Source organism: Protomyctophum parallelum (assembly GCF_964188405.1).
Source record: "Protomyctophum parallelum genome assembly, chromosome: 21".
Taxonomy (NCBI): domain Eukaryota; kingdom Metazoa; phylum Chordata; class Actinopteri; order Myctophiformes; family Myctophidae; genus Protomyctophum; species Protomyctophum parallelum.
Genome location: NC_139713.1, coordinates 21,995,507 through 22,012,397, shown reverse-complemented (window position 1 = coordinate 22,012,397; position 16,891 = coordinate 21,995,507). Strand labels below are relative to the sequence as shown.

General features: G+C 45.5%; 1 protein-coding gene across 5 annotated transcripts in view; it reads left to right on the top strand.

Annotated features, from left to right (window-relative positions):
- The window catches only part of sfswap (splicing factor SWAP), a 111,054-nt gene extending 95,072 nt beyond the window's left edge, over positions 1-15,982 (top strand). For all 5 annotated transcript variants that reach the window (XM_083793677.1, XM_083793676.1, XM_083793680.1 and 2 more), the window contains 2 exons: positions 6,149-6,221; positions 15,086-15,982. In XM_083793677.1, coding sequence (XP_083649803.1) covers positions 6,149-6,221; positions 15,086-15,151 — 139 coding nt within the window. In that variant the 3' untranslated portion in view covers positions 15,152-15,982. The remainder of the gene's footprint in view (positions 1-6,148; positions 6,222-15,085) is intronic.
- The last annotated feature ends 909 nt before the right edge of the window (positions 15,983-16,891 follow it).

The following is a 16,891-nucleotide window of genomic DNA, read 5'->3' as shown; positions in this document are numbered from 1 at the left end:
TTGGATAAGCGTCATAGTGCCGTGATAAACGGTCACATAGGAAACACTACAGCTGCTACATAGCAGCGTCCAAACCTTGACTGAAGGCTACTTTATTATCATAAATTATAAGTAAGCCTCCGCCGGGGGTACAGGTAGCGTAAAGCTCCCCTCCCCCACCGCGACCATGCAGGTCGCACAGTCTATCTAACAGCAACGTTTGTGTGCTGTTTCTATGATGCACTTTACATCTGGTTGAATCTCAAAGTGCTGCAATGAGCATTTGCATAAACGTAAATGCATATTCACATGCTGCGGCAGGTATAGCAGCATTCAGTTTTTCGATTAAGTCATTATATGCCGATCTAAGTTAAAGCCTCTGCTGGCACAGGCAGCGTACGCGCCCCCTCCCTGCAGCATATGGCCAACACCTAGCAAACCAGTAGCGTCCGCGCCCTGGGCTAGTTGGGACTGGTGTGCACCGGCCGGTCCAAAGGAACCGGTGCCACCACAACGGAGAGCACCCACTTTCGTACCTCGAAAGCCTCTGCTGGTACAGACAGCGTATGCGCTCCCTCAAGCATATGGCCAACACCTAGCAACCAGTAGCGTCCGCGCCCTGGGCTAGTTGGGACTTGTGTGCACCGGCCGGTCCAGAGTAACCGGTGCCACCACAATGGAGAGCTCCCACTTTTGTACCTCGTGTGAAGCTCTCCTTCAGCCGTGAGCCGACCTTGGTCCTGCCCCGTGTGCCAGGAGGAAAAGGTCTGACCGCTGACTACAGCAGATCCGAGAGGGCTCAGCTATCTGCAGAGTTGGCCCGCATGAGGGCCATGCTCACTTCAGATAACACCTAGGCACCTCGGAGGGTGCCGAAGCGCCTACCTCTCCGATGCCACAACTGACTCGAGGTTGATGTGCTCTCCCCGACAGCTTAAGCTACGCACTTCCATGACTATGAGGAAGATGCAGAAGGCGGTGCCTCCCAGGCATCAGAGCCGGCCTCCCACTTCTCAGCTCATGCGCATAGCCGTGGAACGCATACTAAAGCAGGCAGTCGGCTCCTCCAAGCGCCTTCTTCTTGCTGTCTTCGCCGTCCCCCACGCCTGTACCTGAGACAGCTACAGGCCTGCCGGGCGAACGATCAGGGCCCTCTCCCATCTCTATACCGATGGTGAAATCCTGGCAGCCCTGCCCTGATTGGGAAAAGTGTCCTGAGACAACCCGTTGCGACGTGACACTTTAATAGATTTGAACGCACAAGGCGATAAGGGCTGGCCTGGGTTACATGCCAGCCACCAAGCCTGTCATTGCATCCCTCATTGTGTTCCCCAACGAGGCCCGGCGGCAGAACGCTAGGTGACCTCGACCCCAGTGCAGGAGCACAGACAACCTGCTCACTGGGGCCTCCCGTTCACACTTAATAGTGGCAACGTTAATACTGGCTCAGTCACCTTTGGTGTGTCACTGGAGGCATTGGCGTCATGTCCTCAGAGCGTGGGCGGCTGATGTCCATCGTATCTCTAGCCCGTCGCCAAGTCGGGTTTTCACAGTCAAGCTTGACTGATGAGCCTAGGCCAACTCTCCGTAGTCTCCCTGAGGAGCCAGGAGCACTAGGTGGTTCAGCCGGGCGAGAATCGCCGGAGCGAACCATCCAGGGGGGGAAGACCAGGCTGCAGCTTGCAGGCCTACGACACATCCCGCCTCCCAAAGGGCCGAGCTCCAACATTGATGAAATCATCTTGACTGCCCTCGGAGCTCGCGTATCACCGCCGGCCCACACTAGAGGCCAGCGTGTTCCCTGGCGTCCCACGCAGGGACCTGACTGTGACTTTCCGGGCTGTGCCTTCTGACGCCAGCCCCCCATATCCGGCGGGTCAAAATGGCCATTATCAGCAACATGACGAGAGCCCTACTATCAGACCAGGAGTGATGTGTCCTCCTGCCCAAGGGCGCAACAGAGGCTGTATATCCTCAGTCACACTAAGGGAAGTCCGATCTACATACTTCCTCGTGACGCAAGACAGACGGGTGTCGACATGTCTTGAATCTGATGGGACCCATATGAAGTTTATGCCAGTCTACTGGGCCGAACACGGCAATGTGCTGGAGCGGCAAGTGGTGCGCTCCGCTCTATAGCACACATTCTCATACTCATGGGACCTTAACCGGGTACTGGACGCCCTGTGCGGGCCTACCTTCGAACCCTTGGCACAGGCAGAGCTGAAGTGGGTGTCATGCAAGACAGCCCTTCTCCTGGCCATTACATTGGCAAAGCGCGTCAGTGAACTGCACGCTCTGTCAGTCAGCGAATCATGTCTGAGGTGGAACGCAGACGGCTCGGGGGTCACGCTGTGGCCAAACATAGCATTCCTCCCGAAGGTGCTGTCGCAGGCTCACCTCAACCGGCCTATCAGGCTGGCTCGATTCAACCCCCCACCTGGGGAGCTGACAGACAAACTGGAGCTGTTGTGCCCAGTCCGGGCCTGAGAGCCTACATTGAAGCTACTGCACGCATCAGGCGAGCAGAGCAGCTGTTCTTTTGCCATAGTGGTGTGAACAAAGGCGGCGCTCCCTCCAAGCAGCGCCTGTCCCACTGGATTGTAGACACAATCAGCCACGCCTATGAGGCAAGTAACCTCCCCGTACCATCAGGGGTACGGTGCCACTCTACAAGGAGCATTTCCACATCATGGGCTGCCATGAGAGGGGTGCCCTTGGAGGACATTTGTGCCGCCGCCTCATGGGCTTCGGCAGGCACTTTCTCAAGGTACTACAGGGTGAATGTTGCCACTCCCCACCCAGTGGACGTGGCCCTCTTCCCCGAATCCTCCGGTTCTACCCTTTGAGGTCTGTAATCAGGATTCCTCGTGACTTGGCTGGTATAAGTCATTCAGTGCTTAAAGCACCGCCTCTGGCGGTCAGCAGGGACGAAATAGAACGATAGTTACGTATGTAACTACGGTTCTATGAGTCCTGAATGACCGCCAGAGGCACTCTTGTCACTCAGAATCCTCGTGTTCTCGCGAGAAGATTCTGTAGGGACTGAGCCCCGGATGACTGCCGGAAGTTATAGACGACTCCGGGTCATCACGGGGTCAACCGACATTGTTGGTATAAAATACTCGACTGCGCATGCGCGAAGGGACGTATTCAGTGCTTAAAGCACCGCCTCTGGCGGTCATTCAGGACTCATAGAACCGTAGTTACATACGTAACTATCGTTTTATACCGGTATTAACTGTAGATTGTGCAAGTGCATTAACAGTGAGGAAAGCAGCCATCATCCTTCGCATAATACTTGAGTCATTTGAGCTTGCGTGTGCTGTGAGTGAGACATGAGAACAAAGCTGTCTCGAACTCCATGGCCATCGCCTTGGATTAGTGTAGCTTGATGATCTGTTAATTTACTCCTGCTGAAGTGGCATTGAGAAAGTTTGTTGCCACCATGAGGCTGGAGCATGGCCAGAGTGGTGTAGACTAGGAGAGTGGGAGCATGGCACTGCCAGAGTGGTGTAGACTAGGAGAGTGGGAGCATGGCACTGCCAGAGTGGTGTAGACTAGGAGAGTGGGAGCATGGCACTGCCAGAGTGGTGTAGACTAGGAGAGTGGCGTCATTGAGGGGGCAGAAAACGGCCCTCGAGTGCTGTTCATGCAGTGTGACAATCTGGAGTTTTAAATACATTGTTTTCAACGACGGCGGCACAAATATCAGCAATTTTAGGCATGTGTGCAACATGCCAACTGTTTTAAAGTATTGTACAGTAACAACTAAAGTCTCTCTAATGATTATGTTGTACTATTAGTAAAAAAAGAAAAAGATTTAAAATAAAGGGATTTAAGATCATTACAGCTGGGCTGGCTTCACTAGTTTCCTTGGTCCCGGGCAAACGTCTAATCTCTCTTTTGGGTCTCGAGCTAAACGTTTGGGAACCACTGCTCTATAGAGCGTTTGAGGCTGGAAGCAGAAACACGGCTCCCAGAATGGCCCAATTTGTTGTGAACATCTGAGATGCATTCAACAAGGCATTGTGAACATCTGAGATGCATTCAACAAGGCATTGTGAACATGTGATGCATTCAACAAGGCATTGTGAACATCTGAGATGCATTCAACAAGGCATTGTGAACATCTGAGATGCATTCAACAAGGCATTGTGAACATGTGATGCATTCAACAAGGCATTGTGAACATCTGAGATGCATTCAACAAGGCATTGTGAACATCTGAGATGCATTCAACAAGGCATTGTGAACATCTGAGATGCATTCAACAAGGCATTGTGAACATCTGAGATGCATTCAACAAGGCATTGTGAACATGTGATGCATTCAACAAGGCATTGTGAACATCTGAGATGCATTCAACAAGGCATTGTGAACATGAGATGCATTCAACAAGGCATTGTGAACATGTGATGTATTCAACAATGCATTGTGAACATCTGAGATGCATTCAACAAGGCATTGTGAACATCTGAGATGCATTCAACAAGGCATTGTGAACATGTGATGCATTCAACAAGGCATTGTGAACATGAGATGCATTCAACAAGGCATTGTGAACATGAGATGCATTCAACAAGGCATTGTGAACATGAGATGCATTCAACAAGGCATTGTGAACATGTGATGCATTCAACAAGGCATTTTGAACATGAGATTCATTCAACAATGCATTGTGAACATCTGAGATTCATTCAACAAGGCATTGTGAACATGTGATGCATTCAACAAGGCATTGTGAACATGTGATGCATTCAACAAGGCATTTTGAACATGAGATTCATTCAACAATGCATTGTGAACATCTGAGATGCATTCAACAAGGCATTGTGAACATGTGATGCATTCAACAAGGCATTGTGAGTGAACATCTGAGATTCATTCAACAAGGCATTGTGAACATGTGATGCATTCAACAAGGCATTGTGAACATGTGATGCATTCAACAAGGCATTGTGAACATCTGAGATGCATTCAACAAGGCATTGTGAACATTTTCGAGCGTTTGTTGGAAAATGCATTTGTTTTTGTTTTAGTTGGAATCACTTGGCACACATGGGCTCGATAAGAACCTGGCTCGATAAGCCTGATTGATAAGGTGCTCGTTATCAATACTATTTAACAAGCGCCATCCCTACTGATACCCCCCCCCCCCCCCCCCAGCAAAGTGATGCATGAATCCATGCCACGATATATTATAACGTGACCTATTCAGTCATGCACACAAACGTATAGATTTACCACACTCATGCATAATATATAACACCTTCAGATATATTGAGCAATGAAATACCACAAAATGCCAAAGCTTATGTGTTAAATTATGTATGTAATTATGTATTATTGTGAATGCCAGCGGTGGAAAAAGTACTCAAATGTACAGTATCAATACTGCAATATAGAAAGAAATACTTACAAGTACAAGTACAAAAGTATTGGTATCAAAATGTGCTAAAGTACCAAAAGTAAAAGTACTCATTACACATAATGTCCCATTTCAAATCCTTAAAATATAAGTACAGTACTTAACACTTACGCTAGCATTTATTGACAAATTATGTTATAATTCACGCCAGCATTTTTCCCAGTTCAGCTCTTATTTTGAAAAGCCACATTTCCAGACTTCCGGTGTTGATCTTATACTAGGAAGTTGGACGATGCGTGGTCAGGTCCTGTGTATCAAACAGAGCTAACCGAGTGCAGTGGAATGCTTCACAGCGTCGGCTCCCGGCCGTGGAATAAACCTTGTTTTGACAAAAAATGCCATCTGGGACAAGGAATAGGAGATACAGGAGATTGAAAGAAACAGATAGAATGGGTGTTAATGGTGACCACCACATAGTCAAAAAGAAAAAGTGTTACATTTTACGGTAATTACATTTTTACCTATTTTATAATGGACAATTTACTTTTCAGGCAAGTGGGCATGACCTTTGGGTCTGGGCAAGTACAACATGACCTGTACTTGCCCGACCACCTCTGAGACCTTATAGTGTCCTTAGTGTCAACTAAGAACACACTTATGTGTGTTGTCCCTGCCTCTCTTGTCTGCTCTCTCGTCCTTGCTTCTCTTTTCTTTTCATAATAATAATGTACACTCATAGCTGACCATGAATAACAATTTCATTTTTTTTTCTCTCGTCTGTGTCTCGCCATTCTTCAGGGGTGGATCTCAGGAGAAGGACAAACCTGTGTCTTCGACCATAGTGTCCGCTGTGCAGACCAAAATCACTCAGGTACTACTCATTTATATATCTGTACTCAGCAGCCCTCTACCTTTTATCTTAGCTACAGCTTCCCAAATAAAATAACTGTTTGACCCATTGAATAGAACAAGCTGTTACTACTGTACTTTATATAAATTACATCTTTGGACTTTGTCCATTTGATTAAGTCTAGCTGTGGCCTAGAACTGTCTTTCAGGTCGAAGTGTTAGCTATGTTTTGTTAAAGACTGTAAAAAAGTTGAAAGTACAATAGTAGCATCTTAAATAATGCTACTGTTCAAAGTTTTGATCACACTGTACTAGATTGAGGTATCCAGAATTTTATATACTGTATATCATATTTGACCACAGTATTGTCTAGCACAGAGGTTTTGGTCTTGGTCTTGTACTGGTCAGTGTTTTACATGAGCGCTCCTGAGACTTCCCTACCTCTTGGTCTAGTGCCAGTAGAATGCAAATATGGATATTATATCCTATTTAAAATCGGCATGGATTGAACCCCAGTGGGGCTAGCGTACGTAGCTTTATGTACAGTATAGTTGATCTGCATGCTGTAGACCAGCTAATATCTGGTCTAAGGTCACCTTTTCCACCTCGGAGTGCATGTGGTCGTCGCATGCATATTTAGGCTTTGGGTAGCTTTTGTATGAACGTGTCCATGCATCGTTATTCTGCTGTTAGCCGTGCTGGTCTACACGTGACAGCCAAGTGGTGATGGTTGAATAAAAATGGCTTTCATCTCAGAGAGAGGGAGAGAGCTAGAGACATGACTGTTAGTAGAAAATGAGAGAGACAGACCAACAGAAACTAAGTTTTTTAGAAAAGGGCAGAGAGTAATTTAAAACTCACAATTTAACAATAGTCCTGGAACATAAATGCAAATATACTTTTATGAAACCTTTGCAGCCTTACTTTCATATTTAAACCACTGTTTTGAATAACAGTCCACTTGGATGAGAAAACCAATCTCACCACACTTCAGAGAGTCTGGTCATCTTAGTTGCTTTAATTATTTTAGCGATGGAGCACAAGAGCCAAATGCTTTCACCCTTTCTCTCACATAGCAACCTCACATCGCCTGCCATATTTTCAACCTCCCCGTCAGAATCAGAGTCATCTGATTCATCCCATCACAGGTTTACAGGTGTAAAACATTGCGTCAAATTCATTTTTTTATGGAATCTCCATCGTTTTTTATTGTTTCCAGAAAGACAACGAAGATAAATATTTGCAAGACAAAGTGGGAAAAAAAGGAATCAATTAGAAAATACACAAGGTATCTACAGTACATTATTTACACATAGAGTACTGTAACTCTCTCTAGGGTATCCATCCAAACCTCATGTACATACAGTAACATTATGTACATGAGGTTTAGAAATAAGGTGCAAAACATTTCTAGCATATCATCGCTGGCAGGTACTGTAGAAACTATCGCTTTTCAGGAAAATAAATAATTAAATAAATGCATAAATGTATTCCAGTGCATCCAACTTGCAGCATATACATTATACAGCATGGCCTTTCCTTCAAAGTTTTGGACGTCACAGGTTTAATTTAACCAATTTATACTCCTACTAACTTTTGTTCCATTTATAGACCCTTTGAAGGTGCCTAGAGACTATCATCTCCAATATGAAGGCTTACAGTGCCTTCGGAAAGTATTCACACCCCTTCACTTTTACCACATTTTGTTTTGTTACAGCCTCATTTCAAAATGGATTCAATTCGTTTTTTCCTCATCAATCTACACACAATACCCCATAATGATGAAGTGAAAAAGGTTTTCTCAAATATTTTGTTAATTTATTAAAAATAAGAAGCTGGAAAAACACATGTACATAAGTATTCACACTCTTGACTTACCGGTAGTACTAAGTTGAAGCAATTACAGCCTTAAGACCTTTTGGGAATGATGCTACAAGCTTGGCACACTTTGAATTTGGGGTATTTTCCCCCTTTTTCTCTGCAGATCCTCTCAAGCTCTGTCAGGTTAGACGGCGAGTGTCGCTACACAGCTAATTTCAGGTCCTTCCAGAGATGCTCAATGGGGTTCAAGTCTGGGCTCTGGCTGGGCCACTCAAGGACTTTCACAGAGTTGTCCTAAAACCAATCCTTCGTTATCTTAGCTGTGTGCTTGGGGTCATTGTCCTGTTGGAAGGTGAATCGTTGAACAAGTCGGAGGTCCTGAGCGCTCTGGAGCAGGTTTTCATCCAGGATGTCTCTGTACACTGCTCCATTCATCTTTCCCTCTATCCTGACAAGTCTCCCAGTTCCTGGGAGACTTGTTCTCCCCACAGCATGATGCTGCCACCACCATGCTTCACCGTAAGGATGGTATTTGCCAGGTGATGAGCGGTGCCTGGTTTCCTCCAGACGTAACGCTTGGCATTCAGGCCAAAAAGCTCTATTTTGGTTTCATCAGACAAGAGAATCTTGTTAATAATGGTCTGAGAGTCGTTTAGGTGCCTTTTGGCAAACTCCAAGTGCGCTGTGACGCCCGGCTGTCATGTGCCTTTTATTGAGGAGAGGCTTCGGTCTGGAGGAAACCAGGCACTGCTCATCACCTGGCAAATACCATCCCTACGGTGAAGCATGGTGGTGGCAGCATCATGCTGTGGGGATGTCTTTCAACGGCAGGAACTGGGAGACTTGATAAATGGAGCAGTGTACAGACATTCTGGATGAAAACCTGCTCCAGAGCGCTCAGGACCTCCGACTTGGTCAACGATTCACCTTCCAACAGGACAACGACCCCAAGCACACAGCTAAGATAATGAAGGATTGGTTTTAGGACAACTCTGTGAAAGTCCTTGAGTGGCCCAGCCAGAGCCCAGACTTGAACCCCATTGAGCATCTCTGGAAGGACCTGAAAATAGCTGTTCAGCGACGCTCCCCGTCTAACCTGACAGAGCTTGAGAGGATCTGCAGAGAAAAATTGGGAGAATACCCCAAATTCAAGTGTGCCAAGCTTGTAGGATCATTCCCAAAAAGTCTTAAGGCTGTAATTGCTGCCAAAGGTGCCTCAACTTGGTACTAAGTCAAGAGTGTGAATACATATGTACTTATGTATGTTTCTTAATTTTTATAAATTAACAAAATATTTGAGAAAACTTTTTTCACTTCATCATTATTCATTGTGTGTAGATTGATGAGGAAAAAAACGAATTTAATCCATTTTGAAATGAGGCTGTAACAAAACAAAATGTGGTAAAAGTGAAGGGGTGTGAATACTTTCCGAAGGCACTGTATATAACAAGCTTCATTAAATTAGCTGTATTTGAGTTTTCTGTTTGTTTTAGTGTCAGAACCTTTCCTCTTCTGATAAGGTAACCCAGATTTAAAATGTGTGGCGATGAAACGGCAAGTCTAAGTAAAGACTAATATAATGTTGAACCCGTGGGAAGTTGCACGTCTGTCTCACAGACTCACACACCTGCAACGATGATGGACGAGCATTTCAAAGCTACGTATGCACAACAGACGCCTGCCCGAGACAGACAAGTTGACCTAACCAATTTAGGAGTACCAATCTCTTTTCTCCGCCTTTCATGTCAGCAGTCTAGCTCTAGCACGGTGAACCCCATAAAAAAAGACTGACATTGTCTGTGATGAGAACCAGATGAGGTGTGAGACAAGTCAACTAGCTACGGCTCAGGGCGACAGACATAAATACTTGGTGGAACTGAGGCCAGGCCTGAAGCAAGGCTACGTTGAAAGGGAGTTAGTGTGGACACTGCAGCTAGTCCAAAGAAATGAATGAATTAATGAGCTGTTTAGAATGATGCTCATCTGTTGCTGACATATAGAGCCTTGTTAGAAGAATGGAGCCAACCATCTGAGATGGTTGGTGAAACTGGGCAGATGAGACATGTACGCTGGAGTAGCCACTTGGTAGGTGGATACTTTAGACAAGTAGTAGGCAACAGGCAGCATGTATAACTCTATAAGCTCTAGTCCTAATTGAAACATAATGCCTTCAACATCAAGTGATCGCTTATACTATGTTGCAATCATACAAAGCCTTGCAGACTGTGTCGTCTACTATGGGCCGCTGTGGCACACAATTATATTAGCGTGTTCATACGTGTGTCTGAGTGTGTGTAAAAAGAGTAAAGGGTGGCGCTAGAGGGAAGGTCTCTGGGTCAATGTAATTGTTGTGTGGAGAATAGTAAAACTTTGCCCAAAACGTCCCCAGACATCTTTTATAATTACACCCGTAGAACTTGGCCCAGGACGCGTGGAGACGTCTTTAGGTCCTTTTTAATTGTACAGTATAAAACCGGATTGCTAAAATCGTGTTTGTTTAGAGACAGATATCTTGTGTTGTGTTTATAGCTATCTAGCTATAAACATCTTGTTTATAGCAGAATCCTCGCTCAAACGTGCACTTGCAGTTTGGGCAACTCAAAAGCAAACTCCACATGCTCAAACATTTTATTTACCTGCCATAGTGTTACCCTTACCCCTGTGTCAGATCGGTGGTTAGACTAGCATATTCGCCGATCCCGATATGACCAAATAAGAGCATATCGGGCAGTGTTCCGATACTGGTATCGGGACATCTCTACTTCTAAAGAGAGATGAGACTTATTAACGCGAGGTTGTAATGGAATTATAAATACCTCCCGGTTTTGGGGGGAAATGTCTAGCGCCTTTATTTTTGAAAGATTATGGGGCATAAAAAGTGTTAGTTTTTTATTCAGACATGTAGTGTTAAACAACTTGAAGGATTTTACCAAATCAGATAGAACCATGTTGTACTGTACTTGCTCACCCCATTATATCTCATCACTCAATAATGTAATCGGCCATGGAAACCTAACTGTCGTTTGAAATTTAATAAAAATGTGAATATGCCTCATAGGCACAATCCATTTTCTGCTGTAGAAACACTCCATTGAGTCTCGCTAATAATGTTGCTCTACTGTTGTCGCTATTTGCTCTTCTCAGACGGGAAATATCTTCCTTGACACATTACCATTATTCTGCCACACACTGGCTTCATACCGGCTACCTCGTGATCAATAATTCACCCAGTTTTCATTCCACCCACCCCTTGCAGTGCAAGTGCCAAATGAACCCTCTTTATAACCCATCTATCTGTGAATTACTCCAGTCTGGTTCCTCTCCACCCTCTGCTAAATTGTACCTCTACTCTACGGTTTCTATCCAATACCCTTGTGTTTATCTCTCTGTAATAATAATAATATATCGCTTTTCTAAGCTCTGTACCTACTCAAAGCGCTCTACCATGGTCCATTCATTGGGAGCCTGTAGTGAACCTATAGTTCATACTACTAATACTGCAACTACGGTATCAATTATTTTATATATGAATCAAATAATCAAGAGGTATCGTTGCTGTCGGGAGGAAAACACATAACTAATTTTTTTACGTTTTTTTTTGCTTTTGCTTAGTTTTCAAAGTATAAGGTTTTCTTCATTTCCTGAAAAGAATATATATATTTTTCATTTTAAGAAAAACAGTTGGGTGGTTTTTCTTCCCGACAGCAGAGATATACTGTATACACATTACACTGTATATTATAGTGATTTAAGGTGGTTGCACACTGGACACGTTTTTCGGAAAACCGATGGAGAAACGCAGCTAAAAATCCGAAAAATGCACTCTGTGTGCAGGGACCTTTATTCTTTCCCCAGCATGATTATTTCATTACAATTGCTTACTTTAACTGTTGTATCCTTATTTCATACTCCTGAGAGAGCTGGTCAAGTCAGCATGAGGAGAATAAAGGTCATCTTCCCTTGACCTTTATTCTCCTCATCTCCACCTGTCACTCACTCTCGATGCTTCATTTATGGTCCATCCATTTATGTTCTGCTTGCCTCTTGAAGAGGGCAGTCGCATTCTGAAGATGCAAGTAGGCCGGGCGCAGCGCACGCTTGCGACCAGCAGCAATAAGTTTGGTTTGATTGATGTATGTTATATGTGTTTCAAGCCTTATGACCTGCTGTAAAACCAATTGCCCTTCGGGGACACACTAATACATAACCTTGAACCTTGGTGTGTTCAACAACATGTCGCATCGTCACATGTTAGCTTGTAGTTGTTTTTATCGACAAGCAACACCGTTGTGTGTTTGGGTACAAATTGAGCTTTACTTTCTCTGAAGTCTTTCGTGTCTTACAGATAGACGTCTTCGGGCTTCCTTAGTTCCTTTTTTAAATCTCTTAGGATTTCCTTCGTTTGTTCTATTTTTTCCCCATCTTTCATGCTGCTGCTTTTCATGTCTACCTCTCCCATTTTATTTTGTTCATCTGAAAACAGAGCAGCCATGTGCCACCAGAGGAGGCAATGCTTGATTATACTTAATGTACTTGGTGGCACAGACCAAAAATAGCCAATCTACAAACTCACAACTATCAGCTATTTTTGGTGTGAGTCAGCGGTGCGCAACTAATTATAAAATTATTCAATATTATTATTCAATATTATTCATAATGTTCAGTACTGTAATCTCATAACTTTTGTTTTTAATGAAGGTCTCCCCATTCATTACAAGGATAATATCAATCACCAGAAGCAGGGGAGTGCGTTTTCATTGAGTGTAACAAGTAGTTGAAAGGGAGGTGGGTTGTGTCTGATCAAATTATTATAAAATATCTAAATATTGAATAAAGCAACTTCGAAACGTTGTCTTTGGGTGGTGCACACAAAAGTAGATGTGATTATTATTATTTATTTTTTATGACTTTATTTCCAGGCTAGGTCCAGGTCTTTGCTGTATTTCCATTATCTTTATCATTAGTTGGTCTAAGGGCATAACTCCTGGGAGATCTCTGGGAGGAGATGAAAGTAACAAAGCACAAAACAGCTGATTTTACACAATGCTAATGTACAGCAGTGGTGGGGAGGTGGGCACAGAGGTGGTGAATGTACAGCAGTGGTGGAGAGGTGGGCACAGAGGTGGTGAATGTACAGCAGTGGTGGAGAGGTGGGCACAGAGGTGGTGAATGTATAGCAGTGGTGGGGAGGTGGGCACAGAGGTGGTGAATGTACAGCAGTGGTGGAGAGGTGGGCACAGGTGGTGAATGTACAGCAGTGGTGGAGAGGTGGGCACAGAGGTGGTGAATGTACAGCAGTGGTGGGGAGGTGGGCACAGAGGTGGTGAATGTACAGCAGTGGTGGAGAGGTGGGCACAGAGGTGGTGAATGTACAGCAGTGGTGGAGAGGTGGGCACAGAGGTGGTGAATGTACAGCAGTGGTGGAAAGGTGGGCACTGAGGTGGTGAATGTACAGCAGTGGTGGAGAGGTGGGCACAGAGGTGGTGAATGTACAGCAGTGGTGGAGAGGTGGGCACAGAGGTGGTGAATGTACAGCAGTGGTGGGGAGGTGGGCACAGAGGTGGTGAATGTACAGCAGTGGTGGAGAGGTGGGCACAGAGGTGGTGAATGTACAGCAGTGGTGGAGAGGTGGGCACAGAGGTGGTGAATGTACAGCAGTGGTGGAAAGGTGGGCACTGAGGTGGTGAATGTACAGCAGTGGTGGAGAGGTGGGCATAGAGGTGGTGAATGTACAGCAGTGGTGGAGAGGTGGGCACAGAGGTGGTGAATGTACAGCAGTGGTGGGGAGGTGGGCACAGAGGTGGTGAATGTACAGCAGTGGTGGGGAGGTGGGCACAGAGGTGGTGAATGTACAGCAGTGGTGGGGAGGTGGGCACAGAGGTGGTGAATGTATAGCAGTGGTGGGGAGGTGGGCATAGAGGTGGTGAATGTATAGCAGTGGTGGAGAGGTGGGCACAGAGGTGGTGAATGTACAGCAGTGGTGGAGAGGTGGGCATAGAGGTGGTGAATGTATAGCAGTGGTGGAGAGGTGGGCACAGAGGTGGTGAATGTACAGCAGTGGTGGAGAGGTGGGCACAGAGGTGGTGAATGTATAGCAGTGGTGGAGAGGTGGGCACAGAGGTGGTGAATGTATAGCAGTGGTGGAGAGGTGGGCACAGAGGTGGTGAATGTACAGCAGTGGTGGGGAGGTGGGCATAGAGGTGGTGAATGTGTAGCAGTGGTGGAGAGGTGGGCACAGAGGTGGTGAATCCGGCGTCGGTTTCCAGTACTAATTGGATCCGACCCGACCAGACAGTGTGTGGCCTTGTGGTTAGAGTCTCCGCCCTGAAACTGGGAGGTCGGGGTTCGATCCCCCGCCGGGTACAAAGACTGTAAAAATTGAACCCAATGCCTCCCTGCTTGGCACTCAGCATCAATGGGTTGGATTGGGGGTCAAATCAACGAATGATTCCAGAGTGCGGCGCACCGCTCCAAGAGATGGGTCAAATGTGGAGAACACATTTCACTGTGGCAACGTGTGTGACTAATCGTACGACTTATGCACAGAAAAGCATAGGTCTCTTTCAGGCTACTCCCAGTCTGACCTGACCTGAATCTGACCTTTTAAGAGGAACAGAAATAGTTAAAATCCTGAGGGATCCCAACCCTAATCATAATGCATCTCCAACTGGGGGTCCTTGAGATGACAAAATTGAGAATCACAGAAAAATGATCTCTGCAGCTCAGGGCTGCAGAGAGAGTGCCTTAATTGGACATCAAAGGGCCCACCACAGCTGCGGGACATTGCGTAATGGCAGCGCCCGTGAAATACAAACATCTATGCTGCTGCATTATTTGAAGGAAGCCAAACCAAAAGTTTTACTCCTATGTACCTGTCCTGTACACAAGATGTTTCAAAGTACAACCTTGATACACATGGCCAAACTGGACCGAACTTATCACAGACCTGACGTACTGAATAAGGTGCTTAAACATATAAATAGACTAACCACAATCCATTCCCTCACGTGCCTGCTTCTGCTCATCTGACCATGTCCCTCGTTGTCTCGTTCTCTCTCTAAACAGGATCTGATGGCTAAAGTGCGGGCCATGCTCGCCACCTCCAAGACCTTCCAGCCCCCCACATCCTGAAGGGAACGTGGCCATCTATCACCCAACCAGGCGGAGGGGTCCCTGGCTTCTCTGTCCCCTCTTCTCTGCCTCACCATGGTGACAAAGTCAAGCCCCCCCCCCCCCCCCCCCCCATGTCCTTCAGCCAATCAGCATGTGGCATTCTCCCCCTCCTGGAGCTGTAGTTGGCCTGGATGTTTTCTGAGCTTTCATCTCCCCGTTTGTCTTAGCGTTGTGTCATCTTCCTTTGATCCATTCGCACGTGAGTCACATTTGTTACGGGTGTACCTCCAGCATTGTAAGCGTGGATCGAGGGGCTCTTGAACTACTGTATAGTATATGACTTTGTACCTGACAGAAATCCCTCTGTGTCACCAGGGTTGAATGTGATGCAGTGTGATATATATCACTATTGTCCTTTTTCTTTGGCACAGGAATTTCAAAGCATGGAATTGATCCACAGAGGTGTCTCGCATCGTGTCTGAAAAGAAAGATTTAAATTTCCTCCAAATTGTTGACGGAGGGAGACATTATTCGCTGCGTAGCTGCCGTGGCATAATTGTGTCGACGCCAGAGGGGTTATATTCCATCCTTCTGTGAAGGATTGCGTTGTTTTGTTCATTTTATTTCTCTCTCCTCCCCAATCCTTCCCTTTGTTATTCACCCTCTTCCTTCTCTCGCTCTCTCCCATCTGTCTCTTTCCTCTCCACCTGGCCAGCTCACTTTAAAATCCATTTTCGGCGTCTCTCAGCTCCAACGTGTGGCCTTCTATTTTTTTTGTGTCAAGGTTCCTACAGAATCCAAAGCAGAGCTGCTTTCTAATGCAAAATGTCAATAAATTTTGAAATAGAATTTCCCGGGAGCCTTTTTTTTCCTGCTTGAAAGTGTGGGATTATAAAATGTCAATGATCCACGCAACAATTGAACAGTTGAATATAATTTGTGTCATGACCACTTTCCTGTTCTCCTGCTCTAAGTATTGTCATTGAGAATTATGTGTATTGTCAGTGAGTAATGCATCTCATCAACTGCACTGGTTACTGTATGTGACTGAAGGTTTTAATCATAAAGTACAAGGTCAATATATTATAATATCCCAATTGAAATGATGTTTGCAAGGCCAGTACTGTAAATGGTACATCTCATATGCAACAGTGAACAGATCAAAACATGTTAACATTCACAATTAAATTACACTGGTTGTTGTGTCGAAGCCAACAACAGATACGTTGGAACAGCCAATTCAACCAGTATCATTATACTTGCAGCGTGGGTTGCACCTGTGGCTGTTGCAGAGGGCCTGACACAGTAGACTGGTGTTTGCTTCAGCTTCGGACAGTAAGCACTCCATTACCCGCTCAGTTAACAGTTTGACGTGTTCAACATCATTGTTCGCTGATGACACGCTGTTGATTGTGTCGTAATTGTGACTATATAGCTCAGGGGCAATGGCTTCAACGGTCCCGGTGAAAAATGTGCACAAACATAAGCCGAGTTGATTGCCTAATGGCGTTGTTGTGTCGAGCAACAACGGATACGTTGGAACAGCCATTTCAACCAGTATCATTATACTTGCAGCGTGGGTTGCACCTGTGGCACTTATAATGGATATTTTGTTTTTGGAGAAAAGCCTGTTAACATTAATGTGAGAGAGACACCCAACACTCCATGTCCTTTTAGGATATTTAGTCAGTGCTTTTCTTTAGCATTATGAATGCTGCGGCTGTTAAACAGTCTTGTGGCATTTGTACACTGCTGAAG